General features: G+C 35.1%; 1 protein-coding gene across 1 annotated transcript in view; it reads left to right on the top strand.

The window, feature by feature from the left end:
- The first annotated feature begins 7,241 nt into the window (after positions 1-7,241).
- Positions 7,242-22,295, top strand: part of LOC100184756 (cubilin-like) — a 31,132-nt gene continuing 16,078 nt past the window's right edge. Inside the window, exons 1-23 of the mRNA XM_026838178.1 lie at positions 7,242-7,382; positions 8,138-8,278; positions 9,185-9,514; positions 9,992-10,180; positions 11,426-11,452; positions 11,999-12,013; positions 12,456-12,640; positions 12,830-12,968; positions 13,414-13,437; positions 13,801-13,976; positions 14,351-14,495; positions 15,018-15,044; positions 15,492-15,518; positions 15,918-16,093; positions 16,690-16,834; positions 17,382-17,408; positions 17,774-17,797; positions 18,091-18,111; positions 18,581-18,771; positions 19,303-19,471; positions 20,314-20,364; positions 21,000-21,193; positions 21,555-21,723. Coding sequence (XP_026693979.1) covers positions 7,286-7,382; positions 8,138-8,278; positions 9,185-9,514; positions 9,992-10,180; positions 11,426-11,452; positions 11,999-12,013; positions 12,456-12,640; positions 12,830-12,968; positions 13,414-13,437; positions 13,801-13,976; positions 14,351-14,495; positions 15,018-15,044; positions 15,492-15,518; positions 15,918-16,093; positions 16,690-16,834; positions 17,382-17,408; positions 17,774-17,797; positions 18,091-18,111; positions 18,581-18,771; positions 19,303-19,471; positions 20,314-20,364; positions 21,000-21,193; positions 21,555-21,723 — 2,689 coding nt within the window. The 5' untranslated portion in view covers positions 7,242-7,285. The remainder of the gene's footprint in view (positions 7,383-8,137; positions 8,279-9,184; positions 9,515-9,991; positions 10,181-11,425; positions 11,453-11,998; positions 12,014-12,455; positions 12,641-12,829; positions 12,969-13,413; positions 13,438-13,800; positions 13,977-14,350; positions 14,496-15,017; positions 15,045-15,491; positions 15,519-15,917; positions 16,094-16,689; positions 16,835-17,381; positions 17,409-17,773; positions 17,798-18,090; positions 18,112-18,580; positions 18,772-19,302; positions 19,472-20,313; positions 20,365-20,999; positions 21,194-21,554; positions 21,724-22,295) is intronic.

Below are 22,295 nucleotides of genomic sequence, written 5' to 3'. Positions count from 1 at the left end.
TTTTCTTTTGTTGGCTTTAGTATCAACGTTATGAATGAATGCAACTTATTTGTTCCAGCATAGCGAGGCAATGACAGTCGTTATAATATATGAGTGTTCTGTTTCGTACACCTCGTGTCCGCTAATCAGTTACCACGTATATAAGTTTGATGGGGACTGTTTTTTCTATATTGTAGACAATTTGGATAACCCATTAGTGACCACTGGGTTGGAACAATTGTCGTAACTTGGTGTTAATGTGTTTATCACGAAATCGGAGTTACGACGAACAGCGAACTAGACACATGATTTTTAATAACCTCAAGGTGGTGCTACAGTGCAGTACTTGCAGATGCGCGTGTCTTTTGGACAAGACACGGCGATTGCTCAAACCTAGTGGTCACAATGGATTGTCTTAATTTATAAAGACAAAAGGAAAAACTACATCGCAAAGTTACATTTGTGGTAACTCGTAAGAGGGCACAAGGCGTATGAAACATAACATCCGTGTTATAAAGACTGTCAGTACCCCACCATGCGACGATAATAAAGTTACATAACATTCGTTCATTCATTCATTCATTCATTCATTCATTCATTCATTCATTCATTCATTCATTCATTCATTCATTCATTCATTCATTCATTCATTCATTCCTTCATTCATTCCTTCATTCATTCATTCATTCCTTCATTCCTTCATTCATTCATTCAATCATTCATTCATTCATTCATTCATTCATTTATTCATTCATTCATTCATTCATTCATTCATTCATTCATTCATTCATTCATTAAAATTCGATTATATTAAAAGCCCAAACCCACAAAAAGGATTTAAACTAATTCTACATACAGTTGAATTCATTTCCAAGCTTCCAGCAGCGCATCTAACGTAGCGTGCAAGTTAAATTACATGCCCCTACTGTTTAAAGCTACAGGCTGTTTCGTATAAGGTCAAAGAGTTCATTTTAATACAGCTGACCGGGTCGTTTGAAAGCCCCATGCTGAGTTAGTGCGTTTTATAACCGTTGCAATGCTGCAGTTATTTTAAAGTATAAATTGAAACGAACATTGTATATGTTACAAATGTATTGCATTGTACTGTAGGGTTAGATGGATACCGTTAGCATATAGAAATAGTCCGTATTTCCTAAACGTGTTTTAAACAATTAACAACGCCCTTTTAGAGTCGTAAACGTTTCAATAGGGTAAAAGGCAGTTTTAGTTATAAATGCAACTTATTTATCCTCGCGTGGCGGGAAAAAGACAGTGGTTATAACACGGGTGTTCTGTTTCATACATCTCATGCCCGCGTATGTAACTTTGTAAGTCACCTTTTACGAGACCATTTTTAATATTTATACAAAAACATATTTTAAAAATGACCGGTTTTGTAAACATAGTCTCTACCAATTTTCGCGGGTTTTTTGTATTAATAGTTTAAAGTGCATACAAGTTTTTTTGCGTGGGCGGAATTCCGTATTAGTTCTTGGTAATGGTTAATACGTGGGCGTACAGGCGTCAGTAAAGGCCATTTATTTATTTTATCAGCGCCCTGCTATATTAAATATTTCGACAGTAATTGTAAGCTTCGTATAGAACAACAGCATTAGTAAAAAATATATATAGCTTATAAGTTAAAAATGTAGCAGTGATTAATTTATGCGAGGAAAAAAATAGCAAAATGTTGTGATAAAAAATACACTATCTATTAGGTAGAGTGGGAAAGATGGGACGTCATTTCGTTCTATTTTCACTTTCAATTTGGCAGTAAACAAAGAACATTCAAAGAATTATAAAACCGTATCCTCATAACCCCCATAGACCGTTGTTAATTGTTTAAAACACGATCAGGATATTTAGATATTATGTACAAAAGGTGTTCCGTCTCCCCCACCCTACTATAATTTGCTTTAAATAAAATGTATTATAGCGGGATAAGATGGTACACGTTTTCTTGTTTTGGCTCGTCCCATTTGGTAGTAAACAAAGAATATTTACAGAATTATATAACCGTATCTTTACGTTTACGACACTAAAAGATCGTTGTGATCATATGCATGTAACATTTCTATAATAGCTTTGTTTTTGTTGTATACTACTATGGGGTAGGACGGGACACCTTTAGCACATAATATCCAAATATCCTGATCAAGTTTTAAACAAATAACAACGGTCTATGGGATTCGTGAGGATACGGTTTTATAATTCTTTGAATGTTCTTTGTTTACTACCAATTTGGAAAATAAAATAAAATAATAAGAAAAGGTGCCCCATCTTTCCCCACCCTACTATACATTATAACAGGTTAGGACAGACATAACCAAAAACGCCGACAGCAAAATGATATTTTATGCTCCTATTTTATACGCCCATTTAATTATATCAATTTAGAATGGTCAGCATAGCGCGTACGTGGGTAGTTCCCCCATTTAATTACCATTAAGTACAGTAATAAAACTGTTTCATAGCCAATGACGCATAGTTTTATATGCGCCGGTAAAATAAGAAGTAATTTTACAGGCTGCATTACGGTATAACGCCTTTATGCGTGTGCTAAGTGTCTTATGACAGCCAAATACGCTTTAGTGCCGGTACTCAAAGCCGTAAATGTGTCTGTTTTTCTTTTAAAGTGTTTTCGTAGTTCTGTCCTACATTTAACAGGTCAATTGCAACCTATTGAGCAAAAGCTTTTTCGTGACTAGACCGATTTTGACCCGTTTAGATTATACTGTCATTGTAAATGCAGAGAACTCTACAGAACACGTATGTACTTACGCAGCGTGGCTTAGATAAACATGTTTGCATTTTTTATCGTCCCGTTAACGGTAAGCAAACAAAAAATAATATAGTAGGGTGGGGTAAGATGGGACACAATTAGCACATAATATTCAAATATCCTGATCGTTTTTTAAACAATTAACAACGGTATATGGAAGTCGTAAGGATATGGTGTTATGATTCTTTAAATGTTCTTTGTTTACTACCAAATGCGACGAGAAAGTGGAATGAAAATGTGTCCCATCTTCCCCCACCCCACTATAATTACAGAATGATATAACCGTTAACTTGTGCAAAACACGATCAGAAAATATAGGCAACTGTAAAACTAGAGATAGTGCAGAATTACGTTAAGCACTAAAGTATTTTGGCTAAAGTGCGCTGCTAGGCTACTGTGCACATAGACATTTATTGGGTTTAAGTGTATGTATGTAATTTGTAATGTAATGTAATTTGTGAGTCTAGTCTAGCAGATTAACAAATACGCATGGTTTTTGCTATGCCTAATTCCAGTCCCACGCTGTGCCTCGCCGTATGAGCGCACGTATATATAGAATAGCCCATTCAAAATATAAATGCGCTGATAAATAAGTACGTGGCTACCATTGTAGGAGTTTGTTTCCTTGGACAAAACACTTAATGGCAAATCGTAATTATGTTTCGCCCTATGAAAAATGGGGAGATCATTTCTTTGAGATCACAATGTAAAAAATACCAGAAGAACTCTTCAAAAAAGAAATATATAGTACTGTAGCCTGTAGGGTTAGATAGGACACATTTAGCACATAAAATCTAAATATCCTGATCGTGTTTTAAACAAAAACAACGGTCTATGGGAGTCGTGAGGATGTGGTTTTATATTTCTTTAGATGTTCTTTGTTTACTACGAAATGAGATGAGAAAATCGGACGAAAAGGTGTCTATTTAACGAAATGACTTAAAAATATGTTTAAAAAAGCGGGAAACTGTCATTTAATTACGACGCACTTTTAAAGGGCAAATTTAAGAGTCACTTCTTGGCGCACCCCTGGTGTTACGCGAAGTTTAATCTACATTTTGGCACGTATACCTGGTTATCTATTTCTAATTATTATACCTCGGGCGTTAAGGTAACATTTGTTACTGAAAAGTCAAAACCGATTTAATCTTGATGTAACTTAGAAGCGGTTGTGCTACTAGTAAAGCAAGGTCTTACTCTAAATATACTTATAATAGGAATTGCTTATAATCAGACAGTATGGTATATAAAGCCTAAACGTGCTGAAATAATGGTATTTAGTTGATCTAATATTAGTATATATAGGAATGGAGTATTAACTATAGTAGGGTGGGGGGAGGTAGGACACATTTAGCACATAATATCTAAATATCCCGATCGTGTTTTAAACAATTAACAGCGGTCTATGGGAGCCGTGAGGATACAGTTTTACAATTTTTTGAATGTTCTTTGTTTTCTACCAAATGGGACGAGAAAATAGCATGAAAAAGTGTCCCATCTCCCCCCACCCTACTGTATAAAGCCTAAACGTGATGATATATTGGTATTCAGTTAATTTGATATTAAAACATTGGAGTACGGTAAGGCTGTAGGCTCTTTTATGGCAGTGGCTGTATAGGATTATTGTCAACGCACGTTCAACCGCAAAAGGAGTAAAACTTGAACGGTATCTTTTTAATCTTTTTATTAAATTTAGAGAAAGGTCTTCAGTGTGTGTGTTAAATTTGGTATTGGATGTAACGCTTATGTATTAAGTTTAAGAGTCGCTGTTTTTGTGTTTAGTTTTTACGCCTTTTAAAAAACTAATTTGCTTTTCAAGCCTGTTACAATGTTTGCAAGGTAGCGTACGAGAAGTGACAACAAAAAACTGCAAATACAGGCATGTGAAATGGAAACCGAAGAAAAAGGCAAATAATTCGTGCATTTGGTCTTGTGTATATTATTGTATTGCCACAGACTAGCGCAGTGCGGGTTCTAGACCTGTTTAGATCTAGACGTGTACGGATTTGTGTTGTCTTGTTTCTGTCCTTAGGCAATACGCTAGAACAGGTTTTGGGCCAAATTTACAAAGTATATAAACGTGCCTTTATCATGGGTGTCTTAACGTAGTCTATATGCATGACCTCTTACGAACTGCAGGCTTGTACTGTATTAGATTTACAAAAACTCGCCCAACGGGCAAAATACGGTTAATTTAAAAGATTAAATATAGGTTTAAGTATGGCATATACAATTGAACCGGCGGAAATTTGCGGCTATAAGGGGCATTCGAATTTGAATTTTCTGCATGTTTAAGCAAATTGCCGACGCAGCGGTTTTAGTTTTATTGTAAGTTTAATTGACTGTATTGTTTCCGAGTAGACCGGCGTATTGCACTGGACGATTTGGTTTTGATGTTAAGTTTATATACGCTAGGTCAGGTTAGGTCTACGGTGTTTTTTGCGGAAATATGGTGTTTTTGAAAATTACTGTAAATTTGTTGGAACTTTTACAAATGCATTCTACTGTAGGTGTTTTTTCCGGAAATTTGTTTTTAAATATTGCTTTTAATTTGTTTGAATTAGTATTACTTTAACAAATGCTTGATGTAACGATGGATTTTGCTATATTTAAAACTGTCTACCGAAGCGAAAAACAGTTATACTATAAGTTTTGTATTCTGGCGACCTGTTTTTAAATAAGTTGGACTTATTTACCTTTAGCATATGTTAGCGGTTTTAGGTGATTTTTGCGAGAATTAGGTATTTTTATAAATGCCTTTTTGCATTTTTGGCCGAAATTTGTTATAACATAACTTACATAATGTGTTGTTTATATCTTCAAAGGCGATAACGAAAATTATATTACTTAAAGAACGAAGAGAAGGCTATCAACAGCAAAACAACAGTTGTTAAAACACGCTATGGATAAAAGGTGTTGAAATGAAAGCCAGTTAAAAACTGAGTAATAAGCATTTTAACTGCATGGGTAATAATCTTAAAAATTAAACAAAGTAGAAAAGGGTACCAACAGCAAAACAACAGTTGTTAAAACACGCTATGGATAAAAGGTGTTGAAAAGAGCGTCAGATAAAAAGCGTGGCTGTTTTACCTAGTATTTAAAAAAATGTCAATGAAAAAAAACAGGTTTTCTGGCATTAAACGCAAGTTTTCGGTTATACTGTACAAAAATGAAACGAAATACAATAATTGGTTGTTTTAACGCCGCAGGATAACTATGCTAGTGATATGCCGATTAGGTGTATGTAAAGCGCTATCTAAATAGCAGAATTTGAGCTAATACCACGCTGTTGGGAAAATACTGATCGTAAAACTGCAGTATGACGTGTCGCGGCGTATATAGTCTAAACAGTCAATTTTATACTAGGACAGTTTTCAGCCGTTTTTGTTAATTTTAAAAGATTAGTTTTTTAAGAGGGTTTTTCACAGTGTGCCTATACAGTAATTTAGATTAATATAAAATCACATATATGGGTTGGGAAAAACGGGACACTTTTTATAACGCGTAATATTTAAATATCCGGATCGTGTTTTAAACAATTAACAACGGTCTATGGGAGTCGTTTTATATTTTTTAGAATGTTCGTTGTTTACTACCAAATGGAACGAGAAAATGGAATGAAAAGGTGTCCCATCTTCCCCCACCCTACTATAACTTAACATGTTTTTTTATTTATTTCTTCGAATACGGTAACGAAATTCAGATTAATTAAAATAGCAAAAAAATAGTTAGCAATGAAAAGGCGGCCGTTATACGCACGCTACGTCAGCTATTTTTGGTCAGTAACTACTATAGTGCATTTTGCATGTCTATTACTACTTGAGTAAAAATGTCAAAAAAAGCGTGGCTGCTAAATTTACGGTACAGTATAAAAAGCAGCAAAACAACAGCCGTTCAAAACACGCTATGGATACTACTACATAAGTAAATGTTCAAATAAAAACGTAACCGCTAAACCACTGGTTTTCAGGAATGTCTGTTTTATTTGTTTTTGTGTATTACCGCAACGCAGAATTTTGCGTGCGTAAAATTACGCTTTGTATACTGTACACCGATAACGAAACAGGTTTTAAATGGCGTTCATTTAAAAAAATCGCAAAACGAATATATAGTAGGGTAGGGGGAAATACACATTTTCATTCTATTTTCTCGTTCCATTAGGAAGAAAAAGCAGAAAATTCAAAGAATTATAAAACCGTATCGTCACGACTTCCGTTGACCGTTGTTAATTGTTTAAAACTCGATCAGAATATTTAGATATTATGTGCTAAAGGTGTCCCATCTTCTCCCACCCTACTATATAACATACCCATATTTGAAATGCGAATTTAAATAAAATTATGCAGTGGTAGCAGCGACGAGCCTTGAACCCGCCACCTCTTGGTAAAAGGCATACGCGCTAACGACTTAAAATTTTGTTTTGTAGTTTTATTGTATAGCATTAACTCAAAATATGTTTAACATTTATTACATTTTAGATAGAAAAGTTAAGCAAATTTTCTGGGTGTATCGCAGTTATAAAAAATGCTGCGTTTTCCCAGTTTTCTCTGGTATTGCTTTGTTATAATAGGAAGGGTTACAAGTCAAAATCTCGGCAGTGATATTACAGATTTGGACGAACGTATGTATTATAATTGTATCCCATTTTTCCTTTTGAATAAAAACACCTATACCTGTTAACGTTATAGAGTATTTTTTGTCATAGTATTTAAATATTACATTTTTTAGTTACGGAAATCGTTTTAATTGATTACTTAGTTTTATGAATATTTTGGTTTTAAAACTTATGATAGGAAAATATACACCATGTGTGTCTGGTGTATAAGAAGACACCCATGTTATAACTCGACAATGAGCATGAGGTGTATGAATACACCATGTGTGTCTGGTGTATAAGAAGACACCCTTGTTATAACTCGACAGTGAGCATTAGTACGTGTATGAATACACCATTTGTGTCTGGTGTATAAGAAGTCACCCATGTTACAACTCGACAGTGAGAATGAGGTGTGTGAATACACCATGTGTGTCTGGTGTATAAGAAGACACTCATGTTATAACTCGACAGTGAGCATGGGGTGTATGAATACACCATGTGTCACTGGTGTATAAGAAAACACCCATGTTATAACTCAACAGTGAGCATGAGGTGTATGAATACACCATGTGTGTCTGGTGTATAAGAAGACACCCATGTTATAACTCAACAGTGAGCATGAGGTGTATGAATACACCATGTGTGTCTGGTGCATAAGCAGACACCCATGTTATAACTCAACAGTGAGCATGGGGTGTATGAATACACCATGTACGTCTAGTGTATAAGAAGACACCAGCGTTATTATAATACCATATTAACCCTTTTGCACTTTACAGGCATAAGATGTAACTCCATTATACACGTTACGTCCGACGGGAACGTAGTTTTGGATCAAAACGCTGAACAGCAATGCCCGGCAGAGTCTAGCTGCTTGCACATGAATGCGACTGTGGATATGACAGTAGGAGGGAATACAGGTATTATTTGTATTTAAAACTGTCCGTGTTATAGTACCGTTGGAATTGAATGGCGTTATAGCACATAGTATCGTATATTTTCTGATCTTGTTTTTAAAAGTTAACTACGTCCTTTTAGAGTCGTGAGGATACAGTTATATGATTCTGTAAATTTTTATTTTTTTTACCACCAAGTGAAGGATGTTTACAGAATTACATAACCTTATCCTCACGACTCTAAACGAGCGTTGTGGAATTTTAAAACACAATTAGAAAATGTAGGATATTGTTTGTGAACAACTCGTTCATTAAATATGAAATTTGATAATAATTTGCTCTAAACGCGGTAAGGCTTAACGCTACTATAGTAGTACGGCGCATGTGTTTAGCAAGACACTTAACCCCAATTTGTCTTACCCCGTAGTTTCCTATGGGCTGTCTAAATTATTGGCTATACACGAAAAAAAATCTAAAAATTCGGCCACCCACAAAATCACATATGTGGTAACTCGTAGTCGGTGGTATAATTATTTCTAAATTGTAACATATTTGAACACAGTGTCTGGCGCATAGATGATTCAGTCGTGTACATAATCCAGTTATTTTTTTCTATCCTTAGGCAAAACCGCTATATAACTGGTCTTGAAAGTCAGAGTACACTTTCGGGCTTTTTTATACGTGGTAAAGCGTAAGCGGGCATGAGGTGTATGAAACAGAACAGTCGTGTTATAACGACTATCAATTCCCCACCAGGCGGGATGATTAAGTTACATTCGTTCTCTCGTGTTATAACGGCTGTCGTTAGTTCCATTCATTCATAACTTAAAACTGAGCACGAGGTGCATGAAACAGAACACCTGTGTTATAAAGACTGTTGTTACCCTGCAAAGAAGTATAAACAAGTTACATTCATCTATTCTTATACAGTTTCTGGCACCATCGTATATGGCGCTTGTATTTCTTCATCGGCTTGTCCTACCTTGACCTGTGAGCAGCTTACTGGGTCCGGAATGCTCGCGGCTTTACCTGGCAACCCTCAGCTCGCAGAATGCAACCTGAACTGCTGCCAAGGGGACTTATGTAACGGCCCAGACACCCCGCCACCTACGCCCGAAGTACTGAAGTGCAATACCATAATACGAGTGCGTGCAGATGCCGATGTTATTATGAACCAAGTCTCAGAACAAGTCTGTACTCCTGACTCGAGCTGTTTGTTTGTTACAGCGGCGGTTAGCATTAGCCTACAAGGGCGACCAGGTAATGCTTAAAACATATACATATAGTAGGGTGGGGGAATATGGGACACCTTTAGCACATAATATCCCAATATCTCGATCGTGTTTAAACAATTAACAACCGTCTATGGGTGTCGCAAGGTTAGGGTTTTATAATTCTTTGAATGTTCTATGTTTAATACTAAAAACGAGAAAATAGAACCAAAATGTGTCCCATCTTCCCCCACCCTACTATATACAGAGAAGGGAAGTTGGGACATCCTTTTAGTATATTATCTCGTCCGATTTAGTAGTAAGCAAAGAACATTCATAGAATTATAAAACCATATCTTCACGACTCCCACAAACCGTTTGTTTAGCGGCCACGTGGTGTATGAAGCAAAACACCTGTGTTATAACGACTTCCGTTTTCCCGCCACGCCAGGATAATTAAGTTTCATTCATTCATTCATTCATTATTTTATTTATTACACCTTTAACGTCCATTTCAATTTACTAGTTACGCCTGGAGAAGTAACGTACGGATCGTGCGCACCTACTTCTGCGTGTAACGGATTGACGTGCGATTTACTATCCGATGGTATGCTATCCGCTATCCCCGGATCGGCGGAACTCGTAAGCTGCAACGTTAGATGCTGCGAAGGGAATTTATGCAATGACGACGGTAGTGTCCATGCAAACGTAACCGGTAAGTCGTGTAACGTACATGGTAACTCGCAAGCTGGCACGAGGTGTATGGAACAGAACACCCGTGTTTTAACGACTGTCGTTTCCCGCCACGCGAGGGTAAAGTGAGTTACATTTATATATTCATCATATTTATGCGCGTTTTCTTGCTATTATAATTTGGTTTATTTTACATATAGCAGGTTAAGGTATTATGGTATATGTTTTTATGTACTTTAATTGTCTCATTTTGTAGTAAACAAAGAATATTTACAAAATTGTGTAACCGTGTTCTTAGAAATCTTAAAAAAGCTTAATTTTTCAACGCGATTTTTAAATATGGTATACTATATCAGAGTCGTATAAACACCGAGTAGTACAACTGCCGTCTATGTGTGTCCAAAATGGAGCAAAAGTGGTGACTTTGACAATGGGTTTAAACGAACTTGTTAAGTTTTGTTTGTGTTTTCCTATTGTGGGAAGGTGTAAAACAGCTTCTATTTACCTTACCAAACATTTTTTAGAAAAAATGTATAAATTTAGCCGCATTAAATGACTAAAATGTCGCAAATCAACCGCTTCTAATTCTAATTTTTGACTTTTTTTGTCACAGAAAACAAATAACACATGTTTTTTACATTTTTCAACCTTTAAATTTGTTTTTAGGCCCAAGTTTTTCTGTAATTTACCGAAAAACATACATTTTCCCTATACCTACTGTGTTATTTTGGACCCAAATTGCCGTTCAATTTGTGTTTTACGTAACAATGGGTTGGACTAATCGGTATTTCCATGGCTCTGTACTATATATGCCAGCAGTTCCCATCTTACTCTTCCCAACTATATACAATATAATTTCCTTCAATAACAATTTGTGTGTTTTATTTGGTCCATTTATTAAAGCGTTAACTTTGTCCCCTGTTTTATTCAATATTATGCGTTATTTCTATATATTTTATATAATAACTTTCCCGCGCAAATCATAATACTTTTAAAAAACGTTTTGAAAACGTTTTTGTTGTGTTTATATTTAAAATTTTCACCGTGATTAGCTTAATAAAAATGTCACATAGGACAATAATATTAATTTTAACAAAAACATATTAATACAAAACACGTTTAAAATGACAGCCGTTAAAACACGCTACAGAAAACGATTCTGTACGCAAAAATTAAAGGTAAAAACGAATACCTGTTTTAATAACTCAAACATGGTAACATTATGTTTAAAATATACGTTTCTAAACTTTTTTTTTTATTTTTATAGTTGTTGCTCCGACCCCTCCAACCGAAGGTAAGAAATTTGGATATTTTTTTATAAATTAGTTATATAAAGTAGATTTTAGTACAAATTTTTTGTTCATAAATAGTTTTTGATATAAACTAATTGTAGAAACTAGTTATTTTTTTGTAAAATAATTGCTTAAAAACGTATTTTCTAGATAAATAATTCTATAAAGTGTTTTTTTTTTTTTTATAAAATAAGTTTTTTTTTTGTATAAAATAATTGCCTGAAGTATTTTTTTTTTGATAAAATAGTTTTTTTCTATAAAATTGTTGCCTATATTAGTTTTTTTTTGTATATATTAACTGTATAGTATAAGTTACAACAGTTGAAATAAAGAAATATGTGTGTCATATATTTGCACTGTAATGTTGGACCAGACATATGTATTTTAAGAAATAAATGTTGGACCAGACATGTATTTTAAGAAATATGTATAAAAATTACCTATAAATATAAAATTATCCTTGTTTTTTGCATAAAAATTATTTATAAATATAAAATTATGTTGGTATTTCAAAAAAGAAAAAATAAATATATAAATCTTTTTTACAGGTTCTGGAGCAGCAGGTGGAATTTTTTTATTACGTTTTGTTTTTAAAAAGTGGTATTTGGTATCATATATCTTATTGTAGTACATAGAATATAGGTGTAGTCTGGCCTCTCAACACAGTTACTTAGAGCACCTGCCTCTAACCCAGAGGTAATAGGTTCAAGGCTCGTCGCTGCTACCATTGTAGGCTTACATGTGCTTGCAAGAAACTTAACGTCAATTGCTCCAACCCAGTGGTCACTAATTGGTTGTCCAAATTATCAGTCATACATATTAAAGTGAAAAAATCCCCCCCAAAATAATCACTCATAAAGTAACATACATGGTAACTCATAAATGGGCACGATTTGTATGAAACAGAACACCCGTGTTATAACGACTGTCGTTAACCGCTATGCGAGGATATACAATTTACATTCATTCATTTAAAAATAAAAAAAAATATTTTCTATTTTTTAGACGATTGCAACTACGTGTATAACCTTACTGCTACGGACTCCGGTTTAAACATAACGTCGCCTAATTATCCTGAAAACTACAATAACCAAGCTGCATGCTCATGGACCATCACTGTCCCAGAGAGTTTTGTAGTCCTGCTAGAAGTTATGACATTCGATTTGGAAATGTGTTGCGATACACTTTCGGTATGCTGTTTTTCATTCTGTATTTTTGGTGCTGGTGAAAAGTTTACCCCTAGCCAAATTTTTGCAGACTTGAAACCCCTAACCAGAACACCTGTGTTAATATCTGTCATTTTTTCACCCCCAAAAAAATAAATCCAATTACAGTCATTTATTCTTTTATTTTTGACCAAAATTTTCCTTTATTTTTAGTACATGGGTGGGCAAAGTACAGGCAGAACTACAATATCTACAACTGAGTTCATAAGGTCTCAATCTAACCAAATGGTTTTGACTTTTACGAGTGACAGTTCTGTAACAAAGCAAGGATTTTGGATTAGATTTGGTACAAGTAAGTATTTTTACTCTGCATTTAGGTGTTCATACAAATAAGCAGAGTCAAAGTATATTGTATTCACCACATTAATCAATGAGGTTCCCTATGTTTGACAACTATGAGTGTAACTGTATTTTAACAATGTGACCCCAGATTTTACCCTGCTGTTGGGTGTCTATACAATTTTTAAACAGAGCTAAAGCATTTTGCATTTACCACATTAATCAATGAGGTTCCCTATGTTTGACAACTATGAGTGTAACTGTATTTTAACAATGTCACCCGACCCCAGATTTTACCCTGCTGTTAGGCGTTCATACAAAAAAAAACAGACCCAAAGTATATTGCATTCACCACATTAATCAATGAAGTTCCCTATGTTTGACAACTATAAATGTAACAACAGAGCTAAAGTATATGTATATGTTATATTCATCGTTTTAATATTGTATTTTTGCAGGTATACCAGGCTCTACGGAACAAGGTAAATAATAAAACGGATTTTATGTCGTTTCCTATTTACTTGCATTTTGACCTGTTTCGTGGCGTAGTGGTCAGCGCGCCTGCTTCTAACCCAGAGGTTTGGGGTTCAAGGCTTATCGCTGCTACCATTGTAGGCGTATGTGTACCTAGGCAAGACACTTAACGGCAATTTCTCCAACCCAGTGGTCACTAATGGGTTGTTTAAATTATCAGCCATTCAGGAAAAAAATCACCAACAAAGTTACATACTTGGTAACTTATAAGCTAGCACAAGGTGTATGAAAACAAAACACCCGTTTTTTAACGACTGTCATTTCCGTGCCACCAAGGATAAAGCAAGTTACATTTATTAATTATTGTTTAGATTGCAAACAAAACATTACTGCAAGCGATGTAGTACAGAGAATTAGTACTCCTAACTACCCATTGGAATACACACCTAATCTAGCATGTGAATGGAATATACAAACAGAAACAGGATACCAAATTCAGTTTACCATTGGCGATTCGAAAACAGAATCTTGCTGTGATAAATTAACAGTAAGTACTAACTAATTATCGCAGCCGTAGGCCGTAGCACAGTTGCTTAGCGTTCCTGCTTTAACCCAGAGGTAATGGGTTCAAGGCTTAATGTGGCTACCGTTGTGGGCGTATGTGTGTCCTAGGGCAAGACACTTAACGGCAATTGCTTCAACCTAGTGGTCACTAATGGGTTGTCTAAATTATCAGCCACATAGAAAAAAGAATGAAAAACTTCCCTAAAAATAGTCACCCACAAAGTTACATACGTGGTAACTTATAAGCTGGCACGAGCTGTATGAAACAGATCACCCATTTTATAACGTCTGTTGTTACCCTGTCACGCAAGGATAAAAAATTACGTTCATTCATTCTTTTTATTTTTACTTTTTTAGTTGTATGAAGGAAGTGAACAAGTAGGCCAGTTTTCAAACACTTTTGGATCTGAGACTTATCTCACTGCCAATACAAGTTTAAGAATTACTTTCACAAGTGATGGTAGTGTTCAGTATAAAGGTTTTACTGCAAATATTATCAGAGGTACGTATATCTGTTTAACTATATTTTAACGTATATTATAAGTTTATAACATTAGATTTAACGCCACAGCAGTCAGCGTACCTGACTTTAACCTAGAGGTAATGGGTTCAAGGCTTGTTGCTGCTACCATTGTAGGCGTCTGTGTCTATGAAAAGACAATTTTTAACCTTTTTTAAAGCATTTAATGTGCTTTTTTGCATAGTAACATTTTTCGATTTATAGTAAAGTTTTGGCTGACATTGTAAAAATAAAGTTACACTCATAGTCCGAAAACTTAAGGCTCGGCTCCAACGAAGTGGTCACTAATGGGTTCTCCAAATTACCAGCCACACATAAAATAAAGGAAAATCTTAAAAAAATAATCACCCTCAAATTAACATACATGGTAACTTATAACCAAGCACGAGGTGTATGAAACAGAACGCTTGTGTTATAACAACTATCATTACCCTGCCACGAAAGGATAAAGTAAGTTACATTCATTCATTCAAACCACTAACAGGAATACTTTTTATTTTACAGTTCCATATACAGCACCCCCTACTATAGGTAAATATACATTGTGTTTACTATTTAATACTGTGGGGTAAGATGGATACCGTTAGCACCTAAATCCCATATTTCCTGATCGTGTTTTAAACAATTAACAATGCTCTTTTAGAGTAGTGAGGGAATGGGTATATAATTCTGTAAATATTCTTTATTTACTACCAAATGGGACGAGAAAAGAGAAAAAAGCGTGTTCTATCTTTTCTCAACCTACTATATAGTCATTATAACACTGTTTAAAGCACTTGCTTTATAGGATACCGGGTTCAAAGCTTAATGCTGCCACTATTTTAGACATTTTTACTTATTTAAAAAAACTGTTTTAATTTCATTTGTAATCTTTTTATAAGTTTAGTAAATTTTTATAGTAAAACATGTTAAATATAGTATAAATATTTTAATTTTTGGGGGGGAGATTTTGTTTTAAAACGCATTTTTAAATTACAGAAACTACTACTACAACAGCTGAACCAGGTAAAAGGGGGTTTTTTTTGGGGCATTTTTTTAAATTAAGTTTTGAATTTTCCGCATGTTGTTTTGTATGTTGTAAAAAATGCTGTAACAAAGTGGTTAGAGCACTTGTCTCTAGACCAGAGGTTACAGGTTCAAGGCTTGATGCTGCTACCATTGTGGGTAGATGTTTTTTGGCAAGACACTTAATGGCAATTGCTCCAACCCAGTGGTCACTAATGGGTTGTCCAAATTATCAGCCACACAAAAAAAACCCCCCACCACAAAGTTACACATGCAGTAACAAAAATGCAGGCACGAGGTGTATGAAACAGAACACCCGTGTTATAACGACCATCATTACCCCGCCACGCAAAAATAAACAAGTTTCATTCATTCATTCAATAATACCCTATATTTCAGGCTGCGGTCAGAACATTATAGCATCTGATGTGATACAAAGGATTAGAACACCCAACTACCCAAGTCAATATACACCCAACATTGACTGTGAATGGAACATACAAACAGAATCTGGATACAAAATCCAAATAAATTTCGGCGATTCGCAAACAGAATCATGCTGTGACCAGATCAAGGTAAATAAAATACTTAGAAATTTAAATATATATATAATATTTATATATATATAGTACTGTGGGGTAAGATGGATACTGTTAGCACATAATATCCCATATTTCCTGATTGTGTTTTTAACAATTAACAACGCTCTTATGGAGTCATGAGGATAAGCATAAACAATTCTCAAAAAAATATTCATACAAAAAGTTAGGGCACGAGGTGTATGAAACAGAACACCCTCATTATAAAGACTTTCTTTGGCCTGCTGCCAAGATAAATAAGTTACATTCATAACTTTAAAGCAGTTACGAGGTGTATAAAACAGAACACCTGTGTTATAATGAATGTCGTTACCCCCCCACGCAAGAATAAACAAGTTACATTCATTAATTCATAACTTTAAAGCAGGCACGACGTGTATAAAACAGAACACCTGTGTTATAATGACTGTCGTTACCCCGCCGTGCAAGGATAATCAAGTTACATTCATAAATTCATAACTTGAAAGCAGGCAGGAGGTATATAAAACAGAACACCCATGTTATAATGACTGCCGTTGCCTCGCCATGCAAGAATATTCAAGTTAACATTCATTCTTACATAATTTGTTCAGTTGTACGAGGGTACAGAAAGAGTCAAAACAATTTTTGGCACCTTTCCAAGTGATGCTTATCGTACTACCAATACAAGTTTAAGAATTACTTTCACAAGTGATGGTAGTGTTGAATATAAAGGTTTTACTGCAAATATTGTCAGAGGTATGTATATTTGTTTAACTATATTTTAACCTATGTTATATAGTAGGGTGGGGAAAGACAGGACACTTTAGCACGTAATATCTAAATATCCTGTTCATGTTTTAAACAATTAACAACGGTCTATAGGAGTCGTGAGGATACGGTTTATAATTTTTTGATTGTCCTTTGTTTACTACAAAATGGACAAGAAAATAGAGTAAAAGGTGTCCCATCTTTCCCCACTCTACTATCCTAGTAGTTTTATTGCCATGGCACAGTAGTTGCTAAGTCTGACTCTAACCCAGAGGTGATGGGTTCAAGGCTCGGCGCTGCTACCATTGTGGGTGTATTTGTCTTTAGGCAAGACACTTAAATACAATAAAATGCAAACAAAAACAATCACCGACAAAGTTACATACCTGGTAACTCATAAGCGGGCATGAGGTGTATGAAACAGAACACCTGTGTTATACTGACTGTCGTTTTCCGGCCACGCAAGGATAAATAAGTTACATTCATTGCATTCATTTATTAATGTTAAAATGAATAATTAAACTTGTTTTTTTAGTGCCAGATTCAACTATAGAATCTACAAGTGAGTGAAATTGCTTTGTAACCATAGGTTTTTGGGTTCAAGACTCAGCGCTGCTACCATTGTTGGAGTATTTTTCTGACGTTGTAGCATAATGGTTAGTGCGCCTGCCTCTAACCCAGAGATTATGGGTCCAAGGCTCGGCGCTGCTACCATTGTTGGAGTATTTTTCTGACGTTGTAGCATAATGGTTAGTGCGCCTGCCTCTAACCCAGAGATTATGGGTTCAAGGCTCGGCGCTGCTACCATTGTAGGCGTATGTGTTTTTACTTGGTGTTTTTAGTACTTTAATTATTGATTCCCAGTTTCATAAAAAACTTTAAACAGTATGTATCTTTTAAAAAAAAAAAAACTATTTTTATTTACAGTGACTACAGCTCCCACGACAGAAGGTATGAACAAACTAATTGTATTATTAGTTTTGCTTCTGTCACTGCTTATATAGTGTATTTAATTGGGTAAAATTTTGCTTCAACCCAGTGGTCACTAATGGGTTGTCCAAATTATCAGCCATAAATACAAAAAAATAATCACCTACAAAGTTACATACGTGGTAACTCGTACGCGGGCATGAGGTGTATGAAACAAAACACCGGTGTTATAACGACTGTTGTTTTCCAGCCAGCAGCCACTATTATAAACAAGTTACATTTATTTTTTAATAAAAAACTTCTTTTATTTTCAGGTGGCAGTGGAGAACAGCCAGGTAATCATCACATTTTAGAATAAAATTTTGTCTTTTTAGAATTTTTAGAATAAATTTAGAATAAAGAATTTTTCCAGTGCAATAGCTAATAGTTAGCAAGCCTGCCTGTAACCCAGAGGTAATGGGTTCAAGGCTTGTCGCTGCTACCATTGTGGGCATATGTGTCCTTGGGCAAGACACTTAACGGCAATTTCTCCAACCCAGTGGTCACTAATGGGTTGTCAAAATTGTCAGCCAAAAAATAAATAAAATTCACCCACAAAGTTACATACATTGTCACTTTTAAGCGGGCACTAGGTGTATGAAACAGAACACCCATGTTATAACAACTATCATTACCCCACCATGCAAAGATAAATAAGTTACAATTATACTTAGGTGTATGAAACAGAACACTTATGTTATAACGCCCAAATTACCCCGCAACGCGAGGACAAATAAGTTACCTTTAATCATTTTATCCCAACAGAAAACCTGAACTGTGGCATGAGTGATCTCTCTGCTGTGCCTGGCGAAACAAAAACATTTCAATTGCCCAATCACCCTGAGAATTACCTACACAACCTCCAGTGTTGGTGGTTCATTACAGCTCCACAAGGATTAAAAATTAAAGTACAATTGGTGGATTTTATCACTGAACCTTGCTGCGATAAATTAAAGGTATTAAAATTTGCAATTAGGTATTTTAACTATTTTTTTGGAACTATAGTATTATAAAACACATTCTGGCTATGTGGTTAAGTGGTTAACGTGCCTGCTTGTAACCCAGAGGTAATGGGTTCAAGGCTGGTCGATGCTCACTTTGTGGATACAAAGAAATAAGTTACATTTATTCATTTTAATATATATAATTTATTTTAAATTTAACCCCAAAAAAACTACAAAATTTTACACAATTAAAAAAAACACTTTTTAAAATTAAAATGATTTTTTTAAATTTTAAAACATTTTTATATAGTAGGTTAGGGGAAGATGGGAAACATTTTTATTCTATTTTCTCGTCCCATTTGGTAGTAAACAAAGAACATTCAAAGAATTATAAAACCGTATCCTCACGACTCCCATAGACCGTTGTTAATTGTTTAAAACTCGATCAGAATATTTGGGTATTATGTGCTAAAGGTGTCCCGTCTTACCCCTCTCTACTTCCAACTATACATATATATATATTAAAATTATGTATTTTTTTAGGTTTATGATTCTGCTGTAAGAACAAACGTTTCAACATTACTGCTCGGGGAATACAGTGGCAACCGTAAAGGCGAATTTATATATTCTATTGAAAATTACTTGGGCTTATATTTTGCTAGCGATGCTTCCGTTGCAAATTCCCCAATACAGTTTCAATACACTGCAGTTGGTAAGTAATAAGTATATATGTCATTGTAACTGATAAGCGAGCACCAGGTGTATAAAACAGAACACCCGTGTTATAACAATTATCATTACCCCTACCATGCAAAGATAAATAAGTTACAATTATTCATTCGTAACTTAAAAGCAAGCATGAGGTTTATAAAACAGAATATCCGTGTTACAAAAAACAAACAAAATATTACCCGAAAAATGACATATTTCAAATTTGGTAACTTGTAAACGGGCACGAGGTGTATGGAACAAAAAATCTGTGTTACAATTAAACAAAGCAAAATGTTACTCAAAAAATTACATATTTGGTAACTGATAAACGGGTACGTGGTGTATGAAACAGAACGCCATTAATATAATTCGTAAGTTACCCTGCCATTCGAGGATAAATAAGTTTCATTTAGTTTACGGTAAAATTACACATGTGATAACTCGTTAGCGAGTACGAAGTGTATGAAACAGAACACCAGTGTTATAACAACTGTTGTTTTCCTGCCACACAAGAATAAACAAGTTACATTCATTCATTTAAACTATGCAAGGATAAATAAGTTTCATTAAACAAATACTTTCTTTATCCTTACATGGCCGGAAAAACGACAGTCATTATAACACAGGTGTTCTGTTTCATACGCCTTGTGCCCACCTATGAGTTACCACATATGTTACTTTGTGGGTGATGGTTTTGCGATTTTTTATGTATGGTTGATAATTTGGACAACCCATTAGTGACCACTGGGTTGGAGCAATTGCTGTTAAGTGTCTTGCCCAAGGATTCTATTTACCACTTTTATAAAATATGTTGTTTTTGGTAATTTTATAATTTATTTACAGCTGATGTCCCTCCAGTTACTACAACGCCTGCCCCAACAACTACTACAGAATGTAAGTGTAATATTTGACCTATTTTATAACTGAACAGTGAGCATGAGGTGTATGAATACACCATGTGTGTCTGGTGTATAAAAAGACACCCATGTTATAACTCGACAGCAAGCATGAGGTGTATAAGAAGACACTTATGTTATAACTTGACAGTGAGCATGAGGTGTATGAATACACCATGTGTGTCTGGTGTATAAAAAAACACCCATGTTATAACTTGACAGTAAGCATGAGGTGTATGAATACACCATGTGTGTCTGGTGTTTAAGAAGACACCCATGTTATAACTCAACAGTGAGCATGAGGTGTACGAATACACCATGTGTGTCTGGTGTATAAGAAGACACCCATGTTATAACTCGACAGCAAGCATGAGGTTTATGAATACACCATGTGTGTCCAAGGATACATACGCCCACAATGGTAGCAACGTCAAGACTTGAGCTCATAACCTCTAGGTTAGAGACAGGCTAACCATTAATCCACCGCGTTAGACGAATGCAACTTATTTATTCTCGCATGGCGGGGGAATGAAGTCGTTATAACACGGGTGTTCTGTTTCACACACCTTGTGCCCACTTACTAGTCACCACGTATGTAACGTTTTGGTTGATATTTACATTTATTTTTTACAGTTGGTCCTGAGGGTTGCCTGAGCCAGCACGTAATAGCGTTAGTTGGTCTCACAGAATACGTACAGTCCCCAAATTACCCCAGCAATTACCCCAACCATGCAAACTGTTGGTATGCTTTTTCTGCCCCATCTGGTTACAGAGTGAAACTGAATTTTACGACTTTTGTCACCGAATTTTGCTGCGACAGAATTGTCGTAAGTAGTTTTGTTTGGTTATTATATTTTTTGATAGTTTTTTAGGCATCATTTGACCAGTTTGTTTAGGTTTTTGGATATAACTGACTTGTTTGGACATTACATGAAATAACTGACTTGTTTAGACATTACATGAAATAACTGACTTGTTTAGACATTACATGAAATACTGACTTGTTTAGGCATTACATGAAATAACTGACTTGTTTAGGCATTACATGAAATAACTGACTTGTTTAGGCATTACATGAAATAACTGACTTGTTTAGTCATTACATGAAATAACTGACTTGTTTAGATATTACATGAAATAACTGACTTGTTAAGACATTACATGAAATAGCCTATACCTTTTTTCTAGCTGTACAATTCTATTAATGAAACATATGACTCTCAAATGGAGCTTGGGACATACAAAGGCGCTCTAACTGGCACAGTTATATACTCCAGTACTGAGGTTTTGGGCATGAGATTTACTAGCGATCGCTCTTTAAGAAGACAGGGCTTTAGAATAAGTTTCACTGCAGTTCGTAAGTATTTTTAATCTTTTTTTTTTTAAGTTGTGTATTTAATTTGGCAGTGAGCATGAGGTGTATGAATACACCATGTGTGTTTGATGTATAGGAAGACACTCATGTTGTAACTCAACAGTGAGCATGAGGTGTATGAATACACCATGTGTGTCTGGTGTATAAGAAAACACCCATGTTATAACTTGACAGTGAGCATGAGGTGTATGAATACACCATGTGTGTCTGGTGTATAAGAAAACACCCATGTTATAACTTGACAGTGAGCATGAGGTGTATGAATACACCATGTGTGTCTGGTGTATAAGAAAACACCCATGTTATAACTTGACAGTGAGCATGAGGTGTATGAATACACCATGTGTGTCTGGTGTATAAGAAAACACCCATGTTATAACTTGACAGTGAGCATGAGGTGTATGTATACACCATGTGTGTCTGGTGTATAAGAAGACACTCATGTTATAACTCGACAGCGAGCATGAGGTGCATGAATACAGAATAATTATTAAATAACCTTATTAGAGACCGACCGATATCACTTTTTTCCACCGATACCGATACCGATATTT

The sequence above is a fragment of the Ciona intestinalis genome, unplaced genomic scaffold (assembly GCF_000224145.3).
Source record: "Ciona intestinalis unplaced genomic scaffold, KH HT000064.2, whole genome shotgun sequence".
NCBI classification, from domain to species: Eukaryota; Metazoa; Chordata; class Ascidiacea; order Phlebobranchia; family Cionidae; genus Ciona; species Ciona intestinalis.
Note: the sequence above shows the minus strand (reverse complement) of the source record. Positions and strands in the feature narration are given on the sequence as shown.